Source organism: Saccopteryx leptura, chromosome 4 (assembly GCF_036850995.1).
Source record: "Saccopteryx leptura isolate mSacLep1 chromosome 4, mSacLep1_pri_phased_curated, whole genome shotgun sequence".
Classification (NCBI taxonomy): domain Eukaryota; kingdom Metazoa; phylum Chordata; class Mammalia; order Chiroptera; family Emballonuridae; genus Saccopteryx; species Saccopteryx leptura.
Window position 1 is genome coordinate 222,811,601 of NC_089506.1, and position 16,196 is coordinate 222,827,796.

At 55.9% G+C, this 16,196-nt stretch overlaps 1 protein-coding gene across 1 annotated transcript in view; it reads right to left on the reverse strand.

Moving 5' to 3' along the window:
* LOC136404363 (von Willebrand factor A domain-containing protein 3A-like) overlaps positions 1-16,196 on the reverse strand; it is a 34,706-nt gene that overhangs the window by 12,566 nt on the left and 5,944 nt on the right. Inside the window, exons 4-8 of the mRNA XM_066383680.1 lie at positions 12,667-12,791; positions 12,211-12,288; positions 9,905-9,959; positions 4,290-4,385; positions 1,361-1,467 (exon numbers count right to left, since the gene is read on the reverse strand). Of these exons, the coding sequence (XP_066239777.1) occupies positions 1,361-1,467; positions 4,290-4,385; positions 9,905-9,959; positions 12,211-12,288; positions 12,667-12,791 (461 nt within the window). The remainder of the gene's footprint in view (positions 1-1,360; positions 1,468-4,289; positions 4,386-9,904; positions 9,960-12,210; positions 12,289-12,666; positions 12,792-16,196) is intronic.

A 16,196-nucleotide genomic window follows, 5' to 3' on the forward strand; every position in this document is an offset into this window, starting at 1 on the left:
GCCAGTTGGCTCAGTGGTGGAGCATTGGCTCGGTGTGTGGATGTCCTGAGTTTGATTCCTAGTCAGGGCACACAGGAGAATCATCCATCTACTTCTCCACCCCTCCCCCTCTCACTTCTCTCTCTCTCTCTCTCTCCCTCCCTCCCTCCCTCTCTCTTCCCCTCCATTGGAGTGAGTTGGCCCTGGGTGCTGAGGATGGCTCCATGGCCTCTGCCTCAGGTGCTAAGAAGAGCTTGGTTGCTGAGCAATGGAGCAACACTCCATTGCTCCATTGGGCAGAGCATTGGATGGGCAGAGCATTGCCCCCTAGTGGGCTTGCCAGGTGGATCCGGGTCAGGATGCATGCAGGAGTCTGTCTCTCTGTCTCCACCTCCTCTCACTGAATAAAATAAATAAATAAATAAATAAAGATAAATAGATATGTGACAGGCTGCCTGTGGGGGTAGAAAGAAGAAACTGTTACTGGGAGGAGAGAGGAGGACTTGGGAGACATAGGTTCATTTGTTACTATTATTTATCCCTTCATACTGTTTGGATTTTTGAAGGTTAGCCTGTGTTATTTTCCTGTTATTTTCTTTGAACTTACTTCTTTGTCCTTTTTTTTTTGCTCAATTCCTCTACACTCCTTACCCAGCCCCCTGCCCAGCTCCCCTATTCTTTTCATAACAATAAAAGTATCCACTAGTTTGCTGGGTAAAACTGAAAGGTGCCTCGCCTTTTTTTTTTTTTTTTTTTTTTTTTTCATTTTTCTGAAGCTGGAAACAGGGAGAGACAGTCAAACAGACTCCCGCATGCGCCCCGACCGGGATCCACCCAGCACGCCCACCAGGGGCGAAGCTCTACCCACCAGGGGGCGATGCTCTGCCCCTCTGGGGCGTCGCTCTGCCGCGACCAGAGCCACTCTAGCGCCTGGGGCAGAGGCCAAGGAGCCATCCCCAGCGCCCGGGCCATCTTTGCTCCAATGGAGCCTTGGCTGCGGGAGGGGAAGAGAGAGACAGAGAGGAAGGCGCGGCGGAGGGGTGGAGAAGCAAATGGGCGCTTCTCCTGTGTGCCCTGGCCGGGAATCGAACCCGGGTCCTCCGCACGCTAGGCCGACGCTCTACCGCTGAGCCAACCGGCCAGGGCCCCGCCTCGCCTTTCATTTGGTGGATCGCTTGTGAGGGCAAAACCCCTTTCTCCTAAAAGTTAGCGGCTGGTGGTGCCTCTGCTTTCGTGAATGGTTTTTTGTTTTTTGTTGGTTTTTTTTTTTTTTGAATTTCCTTATCCGATCGGGGGTCTTGAATCACTCAATAAAGACATTCATTGTCGGGGAGGACAATGACCGGTGGACCACCCTGGCCAGGGCTGGGTGGTCACTCACCTGGAGGAGCTGACGTCCACGGGGTCTGGCCAGAGCGTGCTGGTGGTGGCACCGAAGGACAGGACATACAGCTTCTCCTTGTGGCTCAGCTGCTCGTGGACGAGGCTCTGGTGGACAGGAAAGTCAGAGGAGGGAGGGGGTCGTGAACAAATGAGAAGAGAGCCAGCCCTCCGGGGAAGCCTGACTCAGGGAACAGCAGCGTCCCGGTCACCCCAGGGAGGAGTAACCAGATCTGGACACACACCTCCCCGCGCTGACTGGGCGAGAAAGGACAGTTTTACCACCGCTCCTGCCGGGGATAACCAGCGTCCGTCCGTCCACCAGACTAGCGGACGGGGCAGGAGGCAAAGGGTGAGGAGGAATTCCTTTCACTGACTCCATGGACCATAGGAGCCCAAAGGGTGATCACACAGGGGAGGAGCCTAGCCTGGGAAAATCTGGGGAAAGGATCGGATTGGAGCAGGGCCAGCGCCTCAAAAAAAAATCCAGGGAAGGGATTGGATAGGGGGGTGATCACACAGGGGAGGAGCCTAGCCTGGGAAAATCTGGGGAAAGGATCGGATTGGAGCAGGGCCCGCGCCTCAAAAAAAAATCCAGGGAAGGGATTGGACAGGGGGCGGGCACTAGCAACACCCGGGAAAAGCCAGGGAAGGGATTGGACAGGGGGCGGGCACTAGCACCACCCTGGGAGGATCCAGGAAAGGGATTGGACAGGGGGCGGGCACTAGCACAGCCCTGGGAGGATCCAGGAAAGGGATTGGACAGGGGGCGGGCACTAGCACCGCCCGGGAAAAGCCAGGAAAGAGACTGGGTAGTCTGATAGAAGGCTGCCCTTTTCCTGAACCCAGGGAAACATCTGGAAGCTGGACAAAGAACCCAGCTCGTGCCCTCCGTGGAGCACATGGTTCGAATGTCCTCTTCAAGTGGACTTTCTGCCTTCTTGTCTCCTAAACTCCTCAGGAGACGTGCCACCAGGTGCAGTGAGCAGCGGCAGAGGACCAAGTCCACGCAGCTGCCACCAGAGCCTGCCCACTCTCTGCCTCCCCAAGAGGACACCGTCACTCTTTTGCTCCAATAAATCTTGCCGCTATTGCTTAAAACTCCTGGATGTCACCTGACCAGGTGGTGGCGCAGTGGATAGAATGTCAGACTGGGATGCAGAGGACCCAGGTTCAAGACCCCAAGGTCGCCAGCTTGAGCTCGGGCTCATCTGGTTTGAGCAAAAAGTTCACCAGCTTGGACCCAAGGTCACTGGCTCGAGCAAGGGGGTTACTTGGTCTGCTGTAGCCCCACGGTCAAGGCACATAGGAGAAAGCAGTCAATGAACAACTAAGGTGTCGCAATGAAAAACTGATGATTGATGCTTCTCATCTCTCTCCATTCCTGTCTGTCTGTCCCTATTTATCCCCTCTCTCTGACTCTCTCCCTGTCTCTGTAAAAGAAAAAAAATAATAACCCACAACTCCTGGATGTCCCAGAAATTCTTTCTCGCTGACACCACAGAAGAGCCTGCCTACTTCAAGCCTGTGCTGGCACAGACCTGCCACGTCCTGGTCCTACTCCAGTCACAGGAAGGCACCGCTGGCTCCCAGAGAGCCACGGGGCTGCGTGCAGCTGGGCTTTACCTGTCACACTGCGGCCGGTCCCTCTGGGCTGGGGTGTGAGCAGTGCTGAGGCAGGGTCACTTGAGGCTCCGCTTAGTGACCCCTACACTGACCGTCACTTCCCACCCCCTGGGGATGTGGGATGAGCGCTGTGGCCGCCGACCCCAGCCTGCCCCCATGGTCCCGTGGGGCGAGGACAGGGCACGGGCGTCAGCCTGTGGGTGAACTGTGACCTCGCAGGCTGCAGACCGCCGTTCTATTATGAAACAGCCCCCCAGGGCCGCCGCACGCCTGGGTCAGAAGTGCGGGTGGGGTGTGCATGCTGGCTACCCACCTGGGCGCGCGATGGTTGAACCCTTAGCTGCGGCCCCCAGACAGGGAGGCCAGACCTCGGGGACAGTGGTCTCTCTCCGGAGGCGTGTGAGTTGGGGGTGGAGCAATGGGCACGAGGCCAGCCTGCTCCATGTTCTTACACTGTGGCTGGTGAATAGCCAACAGCAAGATGCCTCTTCCCTCTTCTCTCACCCAGGACTTCCGCCTGCATGCCACCCACGGAAGCGTGGTGTTGGCTAATATTAGACCAGCCCCCCGGGGGGGATCTTTGGAAGCTCAGCCCTGAGGACATGTCATGAAGGTAAACCTGCATGGACCCCTGTCCCCTGACACCTGCTGAGACCAGGAACAGATATAAACCTGGACAATGGGTCCATGTGGAGCCTTAAAAAAGTGTCTTCAAACTGGTTACTGCAGCAAAAGGGCCCCTAAAAGCTCTCGGGGTCCCCATAACAGCAGTCCTCCAAAACATCGCTTTACGGAGACCACGGAGGTCTTTCCTGGGCCAGACTGTACGGAGCACTAAGCTTGTATAGGAAGTCCTGCCTGACTCCGGCAGCCCCGTGAGGGGCCACTGTGCTCACCCCCATTTCACAGACTTTGTGTGGAGCACTAAGCTTGTATAGGAAGTCCTGCCTGACTCCAGCAGCCCCATGAGGGGTCACTGTGCTCACCCCCATTTCACAGACTTTGTGTGGAGCACTGAGCTTGTATAGGAAGTCCTGCCTGGGCCCTGTGAGGGGTCACTGTGCTCACCCCCATTTCACAGAGGAGGTAACTAAGGCACAGAGGGATGAGGGACTGAGGTTGCAGAGCCCAAGAAGTGGGCGAGGTGGCCGAGGTCTGCGCCCAGGGCGTGTGGCCGCTCTGCTCCGGACATGCTGAGGGCAGGAGGGCCCAGGCCGGGAAGCCAGAGCTAGGCCACCACCACCGTGATTTCCGGGCAGCAAGGTGGACGGGCTCCCGTGGAGAGACCGCTCCCAGCGGCTTACCATGAGGTCCTTCTGAAATTCTTCTTTCCCGGGGCCATGGACGGCGGACGCGCCAATGAGGAGGCCCACTCTGGACCCCCGGATGAGGCCAAACACCTGAAACCCAAAGGTCCCCAGGATGAGCACACGGCTCTGCACTGTCGACTCCGAAGCTTCCTGCCCCGTGATGGGACTCGGGGAGCCGCCCCCACCCCCCACCTCAGAGGGGCCGCGGAAGGAAGACCCCGGTGACAGAGAGAGAGCGGAACCCAGGTCCTGGCGACCGCTTCCGCTCTGTGGCAGGCTAGTCTCACAAGTTCTGTGGGGTGGTTTTTGTTTTGGGGTTGTTTTTTTAGTGGTATTTACTGCCTCCTCTTAGGAAGTCGTACACGTTCATGACAGAACATTGGGAGCCCGCAGGAAAAGCATCCTTCGTGGGAGATAAGATGCGAGGTCTCACCACATCCGCTATCTAGTTTCCTTTCTCTACATCCTCATGGATGTTTCTCCTTCTCGGCCAATCAAAGGCAGAGATGCTCAGCTGGCCAGCTGCCGGGCACCTCTGTGAGTTTCTCGTGAGGCTCCTAACCACCGTCCCCATCCATCTCCCTGGTCCATGTGGGGGGGGGGGCGCTGCACATACCATGTCTCCCCAGGTAGAAGACGCAAACCTTTTCGAAAAATTTGGGGTCTAAAAACTGGGTGCGTCTTACACAGTGGTTGTCGATTTTTTTAAAAACTTTCATTTCCCACTTTTTTGCTCTTGTTTTTGCGCTCACTGTTGTAGATTTTTACTTGCGTTTCCTGCTTTTTTGTGTATGTGCTTGTCTTTTTTCAAATTTTGGACCCAAAATTAAGGTGTGTCTTATTCATGGGAGTGTGTTGTGTGTTGTGTGTGTGTGTGTGTGTGTGTGTGTGTGACAGAGACAGAGAGAGGGATAGATAGGGACAGACAGACAGGAAGGGAGAAAGATGAGAAGCATCAATCATAAGTTTTTCTTTTTTTTTTTTTAAATATGCTTTTCTGTATTTTTTATTTTTTTATTTATTCATTTTAGAGAGGAGAGGGAGAGACAGAGAGAGAGAGAGAGGAGAGAGAGAGAGAGAGAGAGAGAGAGAGAGAGAAGGGGAGAGGAGCTGGAAGCATCAACTCCCATATGTGTCTTGACCAGGCAAGCCCAGGGATTCAAACTGGCGACCTCAGCATTTCCAGGTCGACGCTTTATCCACTGCGCCACCACAGGTCAGGCAATCATAAGTTTTTCGTTGCGACATCTTAGTTGTTCATTGATTGCTTTCTCATATGTGCCTTGACTGGGGGCTACAGCAAACCGAGTGACCCCTTGCTCAAGCCAGTGACCTTGGGCTCAAGCTGGTGACCTTGGGGTTTTGAACCTGGGTCCTCCACATCCCAGTCCGACGCTCTATCCACTGCCCACTGCCTGGTCAGGCTCATGGAGAGTCTTATACATGGAGAAATACGGTAACTACCCACCCAGGTGCAGCTGCGTTGTGGGCTGGGGTTTTCATTCCTGTGAACTTGACCGTTCTCTAGGGCAGTGTTTTTCAACCAGTGTGCCGTGGGGAAATTAAACATGGGTCCCCAAACTACGGAGGCTATTTATCCGGCCCGGCCCGCCTCTAGCCGCCTCCATCGAAACATAAACATTCCCCTCACAATCCCTCCAGCTATCAGCGACAGGAAGAGTGGAGGCACAGGGAACGCTCACTGACCAATCACCTTCTAGGATTCATCCCGACCACTAGCGATGAACCAATAGTAGGCTGCCTCTCATCCACACCCAGGAAGGTCCCGCTCAGGCTGCCGCGCACTTGTCATTGTGTGGCCACGCCCAGTAGTTGAAGCTGCTACTCCTCCCCATGGTCCCGATTTCTAATCCTGGTCAGGACTGGAGGTAAATGTTGCCACCACTAGATGAAGCCTCAGCCTCAGCTGGTTATGTCTATCCTGATGGTGTATATAGATATTTGACCTTTTTCTTTTTAAAAGAGGCCCCCGCAGAGGGAGATATACAAATAAAACAATGTTATCTATATTGTATATGGCCTCCTGAAGGGTCGTCTTCTTAAAGAGCTCAAATCTCTATATACACCATCAAAACAGACAGAACCAAGACTCCTACACCCAGATGACCATGGGATTTGAACCCACAACCTCAGGGAGAACTCTAGTATTTATCAGAATCCTTTCCTAGAAAGCAAACTTCTCAATCTGACAGTAGAGATGCTCTGAGGACTTATGATGTTACACAAGTACCCAACATTTTCTAAAATTGATTTTGTCCAGTCTCTATATAGAGAGAGTATTTGCCAAATTGATTTCAACCCACAACCTTGATGAAAGCTCCAGTATCTATTAGCGGGACTGTATATATGAGGTTTCATGGGACTGTATATGAGGGACTGTATATATTACGCGGCATTATATTTATAAGGGGATGTTACGTGGGACTGTATATATGAGGGATGTTACATGGGACTGTATATATGAGGAGGTTATCCTTTTTTATTTAACTTTTTTTTAATAAATTAATTTATTTAAAATTTAAATAAATTCTAACAGAGTGTCATTTTGTGTCATTTTGGTAGGTGGTGTGCCCCAGGATTTTGTAAATGTAAAAAATGTGCCGCGGCTCAAAGAAGGTTGAAAATCACTGCTCTAGGGGCCCTCGGTCCCATTTCATGCTCTTCTGCCCAGAGTCCTGCTTCGTGAGACACCGGGGGGCTTCCTGTTGAATTCACTTCCCTGCTCACGGAGCAGAGCACCGGACACCTCTCACGCCCGCCTCCAGCCTCCCCTCTCTGCGTTCCTCTGGTGGCGATTTCTGCCTCCAATGTCACCGAGAAAACAGAAAAAACCTGAAGGGTTTGTTTGCTTTTTAAAAAATCTTTCCAACAGAATCTGCCAGCCCGCCTGCCCGCTGTGCCCACACACGTGGCCTTTCTCAGGGTGCAGCGGACCCAGGGCTCACCCTCAACGCCCCCCGGCCAACCTTCCGGCTAGCACGACCAGATCCTTTCCTGTCAGACGGGACGTTGCTCCTGTCACCGCCCCTCCTCCCCTCCTCCCGGGTCCCCCCTCTCTGTTGTGCGACTCCCACGGGGACAGGCTACGGAATGACCCACCTCCCACGGGACGAACCCCTGGAGGACTCCCGGTTCTCTGCTGCCCATTTTAACAGCCCTTCTTTACCTCCTGCTCTAGTCAACATAAAACCAAATGAACCTGAAACGTGAAGAAGGAAACTACGAGTGACGTAGGGGTGACCAGCTCCCCCCCTTCGGTGAGATAACTCCGTTCGTCCTGGCGTTGTGCCGATACCACGTGTGAAACGATGGGACTGACTCTCTTACGGAAGAGCCCACGAGGGAAGGCCTGATGGCCGAGGGGTGACGGGTTCACTCTCTTCTCTGAGAACTCCGTCTGCCCCTGATTATCAAGCCCACCTGTGACTTATGTTAGAAGTGTGATCATGTCACTCAGTGGCGTGGCGAGTGGCCTGACCAGAGATAAGTCGCCTGAGACTCCAGCGTGGACTCCACGTCGCCCGCCCGCCGTGACCATTTGGCAACGGCTGTGAAGCACCTGCCCCCCTCCAAGCAGGTTTGTTCGGGGGGGCCCCCACCAAAAGCAAGGACCCCGACTTAGCTGGCCACACGTCTCCACCACGAGAGTTCTAGTCCCTGTCATTTAACTTCTCTGAGCATATTTGCCGGCTCAGGGGACTCCTGATGACTTTCATTTTATGCCGTGAAGTACCTAGTGAACCTGGCTCTAACTTAATGATAATAACCGATTAAATAGTTTATCACGGCCCTGGCCGGTTGGCTCAGTGGTAGAGCGTCGGCCTGGCGTGCAGGAGTCCCAGGTTCGATTCCTGGCCAGGGCACACAGGAGAAGCACCCATCTGCTTCTCCACCCCTCCCCCTCTCCTTCCTCTCTGTCTCTCTCTTCCCCTCCCGCAGCCGAGGCTCCATTGGAGCAAAGATGGCCCAGGCGCTGAGGATGGCTCCTTGGCCTCTGCCTCAGGCGCTAGAATGGCTCTGATTGCGGCTGAGCGATGCCCCAGATGGCAGAGCATCGCCCCCTGGTGGGTATGCCGGGTGGATCCCAGTCGGGCGCATGCGGGAGTCTGTCTGACTGCCTCCCTGTTTCCAACTTCAGAAAAAATAAATAAATAAACAAATAGTTTATCACGGCACCACCCATTTCTCTGTGACCCACTCAGGTGAGGCTGTCCCCTCCCTCCCAAGTCCTCCAAAGCCACCTCTGTCAAGGTGACCGACAACCCTGCTCTTGCCGGAATCCAACTGGTTAAGTCTAGGTTCTCAACTCTCTGGAGCTCTGAGTAGCGTAGGACACAGCGGGAAACAAGCCGAAACCCTGCCTTGCCCATCGGTCCTTGTAGGACACCGCATCCTAGTCCTCAATCTCCCCGGCCAGACCAGCCCCTGCCCATCCTGAAGACAAATACTGGGCCCCCTGGGAACTACCCCTCCCTGCAGGGTCGGCCCCGCCTTGCATCGGGCTGCACCACAGTGTTTGAGAAGCCTTGGTGGGGAGGGCGGGGGGGGGGGGGGTGCTCGGCCTGCAGCCTCTTCTGCGTCTATTGGTGGCTTTGTCAGCCTCCGCACCCGGTGGCCAGATAACCCTCCTCCGTAAGGAGCCAGCCGGTGCTCGTGCCCGCGGGCTAGTCCCCCACATCCCTGGAAACCTCCCTCCCCAGTCGCAACCACCAAGATGTCTCCAGCAAACGCCCCAGGTGAAAGCAAAGGGCCTCTGTTGGAGGAAAACAGGCTAAAGCAAATGAGAAAGAGAGAACGTCAAGGATTCATCGGCCCATAGTCACCCTTCTCCCCTCCGGGTCTGAGGAAGACATTTAGTCCAACTTTCAGGAGGAGGTGGGGGCAGAGGGTCACCCCTTTAGTCCTGTAAAGCTCTTTCAGGGTCCGTGGTGAAAGGGGGGTGGGGGGAAGGGTGTCGGCTCTCGCCTGCCCAGGAACCTCTGGCTTTCTAGGTATGGCCCTCCGTCTCCCTGTCTCAGTGCACGAGGTTTGGGGGGTAGGGGGTGACCCCCTCCAGTCTTCCTCCACCCCCAGGAATGAGCACTAGCTCTAGTCCCAGGGAGTTAGTATATATTATAGCTCATCCACTTGGCCACTGTGTGTTTATCCCAGTGAGTCAATCCGAAGGCCTGGGAAGGATGTACCAAGAAAGGTGAAGTGAGGGGAGAGAGCGGAGGGGGAGGGGAGGGGAGGGGAGCGGAGGGGAGGGGAGGTCCCTATCGGCTTGTCGCTCTAGGTGGGAACAGGTGAGCTTAGAACAGCTGCTGAGGACCATCATCCCAAGCCTGGGAACAGGCTTCCAGAGAAGACAACCAACCCCAGGAGAGCAGAATCCAGAGACAAAGACAGGACAGCGTCCGAGCCCCTGGGCACAGCTGTGTCTGGCGCTCCACGCAGGTATGTAGGTCAAGAAATTTTTTTTTTTTTTTTTTTTTTTTTTTGCTGAAGCCCACTGAAGCTGGAGAGGTCTGTCCTCTGCAGGAGGGGGTTCTAGCAGCTCCTAGGGGCGTGCGGGGAAAGCGGCAAGGAAGGAAATTCAGGTCTGTTACCTTTTTGCTGTTTTCCGTGAGCCACTGAAGTCTCTGCCGATAGAGTTCAATAGCTCTGTCGAGAAACACCAGAAAGACCGGTCGCCTGGAGGTCTGCTTCCTCGCTGGGCAGCAGCCGCGCACGTGGCAGGAAAGCGTGGGTGGGCTTATTTAATGTGTCTAAGGTGCGGGGGAAGGTCAGGTGCGAGGCAGCTGAGGGAGCTGAGGGCACCGTCTGCCCGGGCGGGGGGCAGAGGGGAGCTGTGGGAGGGAGCTCCGTTGGCCACTGCTCCTGGGGACACGGGAGCACCACGGTCCATTGGTCACTCAGCTGGCCAGGGGACGAGTGTGGGCTCTGGCAGGGTGGGGTTGCTCTCATGAGGAATGGCACTCCTGCCCCTCCCAAGTCTGTGAACTCGGGGGAGGGGTCCCACCACCTGGAGGTGATCAGAGACACACCTGTGCACTTTCTCAGTGGATGAATGAGCAAAAAAAACAAAAAATGAAAAACCTTTGTTTCCAAAAAATAATTAGCAAAACACTCCAGTGGCTGTTGGGAGACCAGCGTGTAACAGGTGCTCGAGGCTCAGCCCTGGGGATTTGGCTGATCTCCCCTCATGGAGGGCTGAGGGACCTGGGGGCCCAGAGGGGGGTCAGGAAGACCCTTGGATGGGGGTCTCCGAGGCCATGGGCGGGGCATAGCGCTCAGGCACACAGGAGTACGGGTGGGGCTGAGAGTGCCAACTTCATCACGAGACCCGCTGGTCCGGAGGATCCAGCCCTGCCATGTCCTAGCTGTGTGACCTCGGACGGCTGAGGCAACCTCTCTGAGCCCCAGTTTTATCGTCTCCAATAGGAAGATAACGATGGGACTCTAGCGTGAGTCAACCTGTTTTAAATCAATGCACTGAAAGGCAGTCCCTTGAAAATCAACTTGTCAAATGACTCATTAACCTAATACACTTCAACATTCCTTAACATGTTGAATTAGCAATTAAAACCAATCAACCAAGATATTGCAGAATGCTTTAAAGCAGGGGTCCCCAAACTTTTTACACAGGGGGCCAGTTCACTGTCCTTCAGACTGTTGGAGGGCTGGACTATAAAAAAACTATGAACAAATCCCTATGCACACTGCACATATCTTATTTTAAAGTAAAAAAAAAAAATGGGAACAAATACAATATTTAAAATAAAGAACAAGTAAATTTAAATCAACAAACTGACCAGTATTTCAATGGGAACTATGCTCCTCTCACTGACCACCAATGAAAGAGGTGCCCCTTCTGGAAGTGCCGTGGGGGCCGGATAAATGGCCTCAGGGGGCCACATGAGGCCCGTGGGCCGTAGTTTGGGGACCCCTGCTTTAAAGCCTGTTGAAAACTTCCAACCCAATAAAAATTGCTATAAACCTGACCAATGGTGGCACAGTGAACTGAACATCAACCCGGGACGCTGGGGGCCCAGGTTCGAAACCCCGAGGTCACCAGCTTGAGCGTGGGGTCACCAGCTTGAATGTGGGATCACAGACATGACCCCATGGTCACTGGCTTGAAGCCCAAGGTCGCTGGCTTGAGCCAGGGGTCCACTGGCTCAGCTGGAGCCCCCCAGTCAAGGCACATATCAGGAGCCTTCAGTGAACAGCTAAGGTGCCACAACTATGAGCTGATACTTCTCATCTCACTGTCTGTCTCTCTTGGTCTCTCGCTCACAAAAGAGAAAAAGAAAAAAGAAAAAAAGCTATAAAAGTTCTAGTCAAAATGTTTTGATGAATTTAGCAATTGACTTTTCATTGACTTTAGAGTCATATAGTATTTCAGGTTGTTCTGAGGAGAGCAGAGTTCCTGACACATTATTAAAGGTTAGCTATGAATTATTGTGACCACGTTGTAGGAAAACCCCAGGAAACACTGAGCACGGGCCGCGGACTGCAGAACCAGGATGGGGCGCCTGCATGTGCTGCCAGAATCTGGTGTGGGCGCCGGCAGCCTGCCTGTCTCGACAGACCTTTACAAAAGCATGCAGCCAACCCACTGGTCACTGGAAGTGGTCACTCTTCACCACGACGCATCAGCTGAGGTTGTGAGGTTTTACGTGTTTCTCCACAGGGAGCATCGATTTTTAAAAGGCGGTAAAACACCGATACGGTCCAACCTCTTCATCTGAGAGGAAAGGAAATCGGGCTAGAGGCGGGAAGACGTTTGCCCAAAGCCCCACAGAGACTGGTCGTCTGTACAGAGTGGCTTTTGCCGCCACAGCAAGGAGGCCATCCGTGAGCTCTGGGGGGGTGGGGGGGGGTGGCCGGCAGGACACCGAGGGACACTTACTCAGAGAGCTTTGATTCAAACCGCTGGAGGATCCGGGCTGGGAAATGCATCTTCTCCACAGCCTGGCCGCCCTCCTCCCTGAAGAAGGAAAGCCATTAAGGAGGGGTCTGTCGGCTGGTGGGGCGGGGAGGGGGGCGGGGGGAGTCCTGGGGCAGACCGGGGGTGGGGGGTGGGGGGGCGGGAAGGGGGTGGGGAGGGGGGCGGGGGAGTCCTGGAAGACCGGGGTGGGGGGGGAAGGGGGCGGGGGGAGTCCTGGCAGACCGGGGGTGGGGGTGGGGGGAGCGGGGAGGGGGGCGGGGGAGTCCTGGCAGACCGGGGTGGGGGCTGGGGGGGCGGGGAGGGTGGGGAGGGGGGCGGGGGAGTCCTGGCAGACCAGGGGTGGGGGTGGGGGGGCAGGGAGGGGGGCGGGGGAGTCCTGGCAGACTTGGGGGGGGCCTGGGGGGCCTTCAGACTTACAGCATGGCGGTGCCCTGGCCGATCAGGTCAGCCAGGGTGAGTTTCTCAGACTTTAAACTGTGAGCGGAAAGCCAGTCCTGGGGGTCAGCCCTCGCGGAAGGCTGGGTCTCGTCTGCCTGCAGCCGCTGTGGGACAGAAGCCAGAATCAAGCAGGACACCGCGGACAGGGCGAGGCCGAGGGAGGGTGCCCGAGGGTCTGTTCTTTCCTCCACACGGGTGCCCCAGGGCCGCCCCCTCGGCAGGTCTCCCGGGCAGCAGAGCGTTGGAGATCTCGCCCTGCTCGCTGAAGGAACAGACAGACGCCTGCGGAGGCCCGAGCCCCGGGCCGGCTGCCATCTGTCACCTCCCCCCTAAGACGCGGCTGGGGCGTCACTCGTTCAGGGCTCACTCCCCACGGCCTGCCCTGTACAAGGCCCAGTCTGCAGACATACAACAGGGTAAGTCTGGTGGCCGAGGCCACGGAGGTTCTCACTGGACTTGAGCCGACGGCAGAGGGGCCGTGGAGCCGGAAAGCGTCCGGCCATCTGTCGATTGGAGGCTCGCAGAGACCGGCGAGTGAACACACGAAGGGGACCCCGCTTTGCGCAGTGGCCCGAGAGCGATCAGGGAGAATCGACCCCGAGGGCAAGCACCTGAGCCTCCCGCAGACCACACACACACACACACACACACACACACACACACACACACACACACACACACACACGGTGTGGCCACGGCTCACGCGCTCATCAGGCAACGCGCTTGCAGCCGCCAAACCCGCCCGCGAGCCCGACACAGCTGCTGCCCCAAAAGCAGCCCGACCACGCGGGACCACAGCACTCGGACCCGCCCACCACGTCGGCAGCAGCTGGCCTCGAGGGTCAGGCCCTGGTCAGCGACGGCCGCTTTCCTATTTCTCCTGTCCCGTTCCCAGCTCGGGACCAACCAGAGACAAAGTCACCTCGGCCGGCAAAGCAGTCACCTGGCACGCCTGGTGGGCAGCGCCAGACTCATCCTGGCAGCTCCTGAGTCCCCGGCAAGCATCTGAGTCCCTGCCAAGCCCAGGGGACAGTGGCGGACTCCTCTCACCGGGGGTGTCTCTGTGCCTTTCCTCCCTCGCCTTCTCTGTGCCGTTTCAAGGGGGCGAGTCCTGCTCCGCTATCAGTTGCTCCCCCCCCATAAACGTTTGTTGACCGACTCACAGAAGACGGGACGGAGCTGGACACAGGAGCGGCAGGTGACAGGGTCAGAGGAAGACCGTTCCACTGACCGGGAAAGGCAGGCAGGGAGAATTTAGGTCATGTGACCAAAGCTACACAGCGAGGACCTGGTGGAGCTGGGATTCGAACCCGGAGAGAATCGCTCACATCGTGCTGGCAACCGCAGTCTGCTGTCTTTGAATGGGCACCCCGCCGTGACCACCTTCATTCAGAACTGAGAGGGAGGCCTGGCCTGGGGTGGCACAGTGGATGAAGTTTCGAGGACCTGGAACGCTGAGGTAGCGGGTTCTAAACCCCGATCTTGCCCGGTCAAGGCCCAGAGGACAAGCAATCAACGCACAACTAGAGTGAAGCAGCGGTGTGTGGATTCTTCTTGCCCCCTCCCCCGCCCCTCTCCTCTCCTCTCCTCTCTCTGTTCGACATCAGTACAACAAAACCTTAAAAACGTTTTGAGCCTGACCGGGCGGTGGCGCAGTGGATAGAGCGTCGGACTAGGATGCGGAGGACCCAGGTTTGAGACCCTGAGGTCCCCAGCTTGAGCGCGGGCTCATCTGGTTTGAGCAAAAGCTCACCAGCTTGGACCCAAGGTCGCTGGCTCCAGCAAGGGGTCACTAGGTCTGCTGAAGGCCCGCGGTCAAGGCACATATGAGAAAGCAATCAATGAACAACTAAGGTGTCGCAACGAAAAACTGATGATTGATGCTTCTCATCTCTCTCCATTCCTGTCTGTCTGTCCGTCCCTCTCTATCCCTCTCTCTGACTCTGTCTCTGTAAAAACAAAAAAAAAAGGTTTTGAGAATAAAACGGGACTGAGAAAGTAACTTTTTGCTTAACGTCCGGCACTCAGGAGAAGGCGGCCACCCTCCCGACGAACACTAGGTGGCACCTGCGCCCCTCGGGACTCCCCGTCTCCCGGTGGGTGGAGCCTAGTTCCCCTCTCTTCCCTTGTCCTCGCCTTGGACACGACGCCATCACGTTTGTGGGGGACACGGACGTGGTCGCATGCGTGTTGGAAGATTCACAATCAGGGGCATTGTTGGATTTGGACGGGAGGGCCCCGTGACTGCACTCTGAAGGGTGCGCTTCTCCGTGGAGACGAGGAGGACCCCGGCCCTGGGGCACCCCGGCCCCCTCTTTCTCAGGAGGCTTCCTGGGAGGCCCCGACTGCAGGCTGAGGAACGGAGCACTGGTCCCCGTGCGCCTGGGAAGCCACGTGTGTCTGTCACTGTGAGCAGGCAGCGAGCTATTCACCGGGAAAGCCAGCCACGGGGAATCAGACGTGATGTTTTTATAAAACTGGAAAAGCCCGCTGCGTGAGAAACTGCAACATTCCAATTAGCTTCATTTGCTAGAAGGCCCAAGTCGTCCTGGGCCCACCTGCCCTCAGAGTCCACTGCGCCCTGGAGCCCTTAGACCTGAGCCTGTTCGGACAAGAACAGGTGTGTCCAACCACCCCCACGCCCCACCCCCCAGGGTAAAACCAACTCACACCAAACCCTAAGCCTGGAAGCAGAATCTGATTGGTCCATGAATGGGCGGAACCAACACAGCCCAGGAAATTTCAAAGAAGCTGATTGGTTGGGTTTAAAGGACTCTACACCGCGCGTTTCACAGAGATGGGACCCCTTATTCTACCCTTTCTGTCCGTCCGTCCTCGCTGCTGTCCTGCTGAGGGAAACAGGGGAGCCCCCTTTGCTCCCTGCTGCGTGGGCTGGCCGCTGGGCAGTCTCCCCAGGGCAGGCTCCGGGCAGCGCCTGGATGGACTGAGCCTTCATATGAGCTAAACTGTGTGCAGAGTATGGGGCTCCATTTTTTTTTTTTTTTTTTTTTTGACAGAGACAGAGAGAGGGACAAACAGGGACAGACAGACAGGAATGGAGAGAGATGAGAAGCATCAATCATCAGTTTTTCATTGCAGCACCTTAGTTTTCATTGATTGCTTTCTCATATGTGCCTTGACTGGGGAGCTACAGCAGAGCGAGTGACCCCTTGCTCAAGCCAGTGACCTGGTGGAGCTGGGATTCAAACCCGGAGAGAATCGCTCACATCATGCTTGCGACTGCAGTCTGCTGTCTTTGAATGGGCACCCCGCTGTGACCACCTTCATTCAGAACTGAGAGGAAAGCCTGGCCTAGGGTGGGTGGTGCAGTGGATGAAATGTCGAGGACCTGGAATGTGGAGGTCACAGGTTCGAAACCCTGGGCTTGCCCAGTTGAGGCCCAGAGGGCTCAAGTCAGTGACCATGGGGTCATGTCTATGATCCTACACCCAAGCCAGCGATCCTGTGCTCAAGCCAGCGACCTCAGTGTTTTCAACCTGGATTCCTCC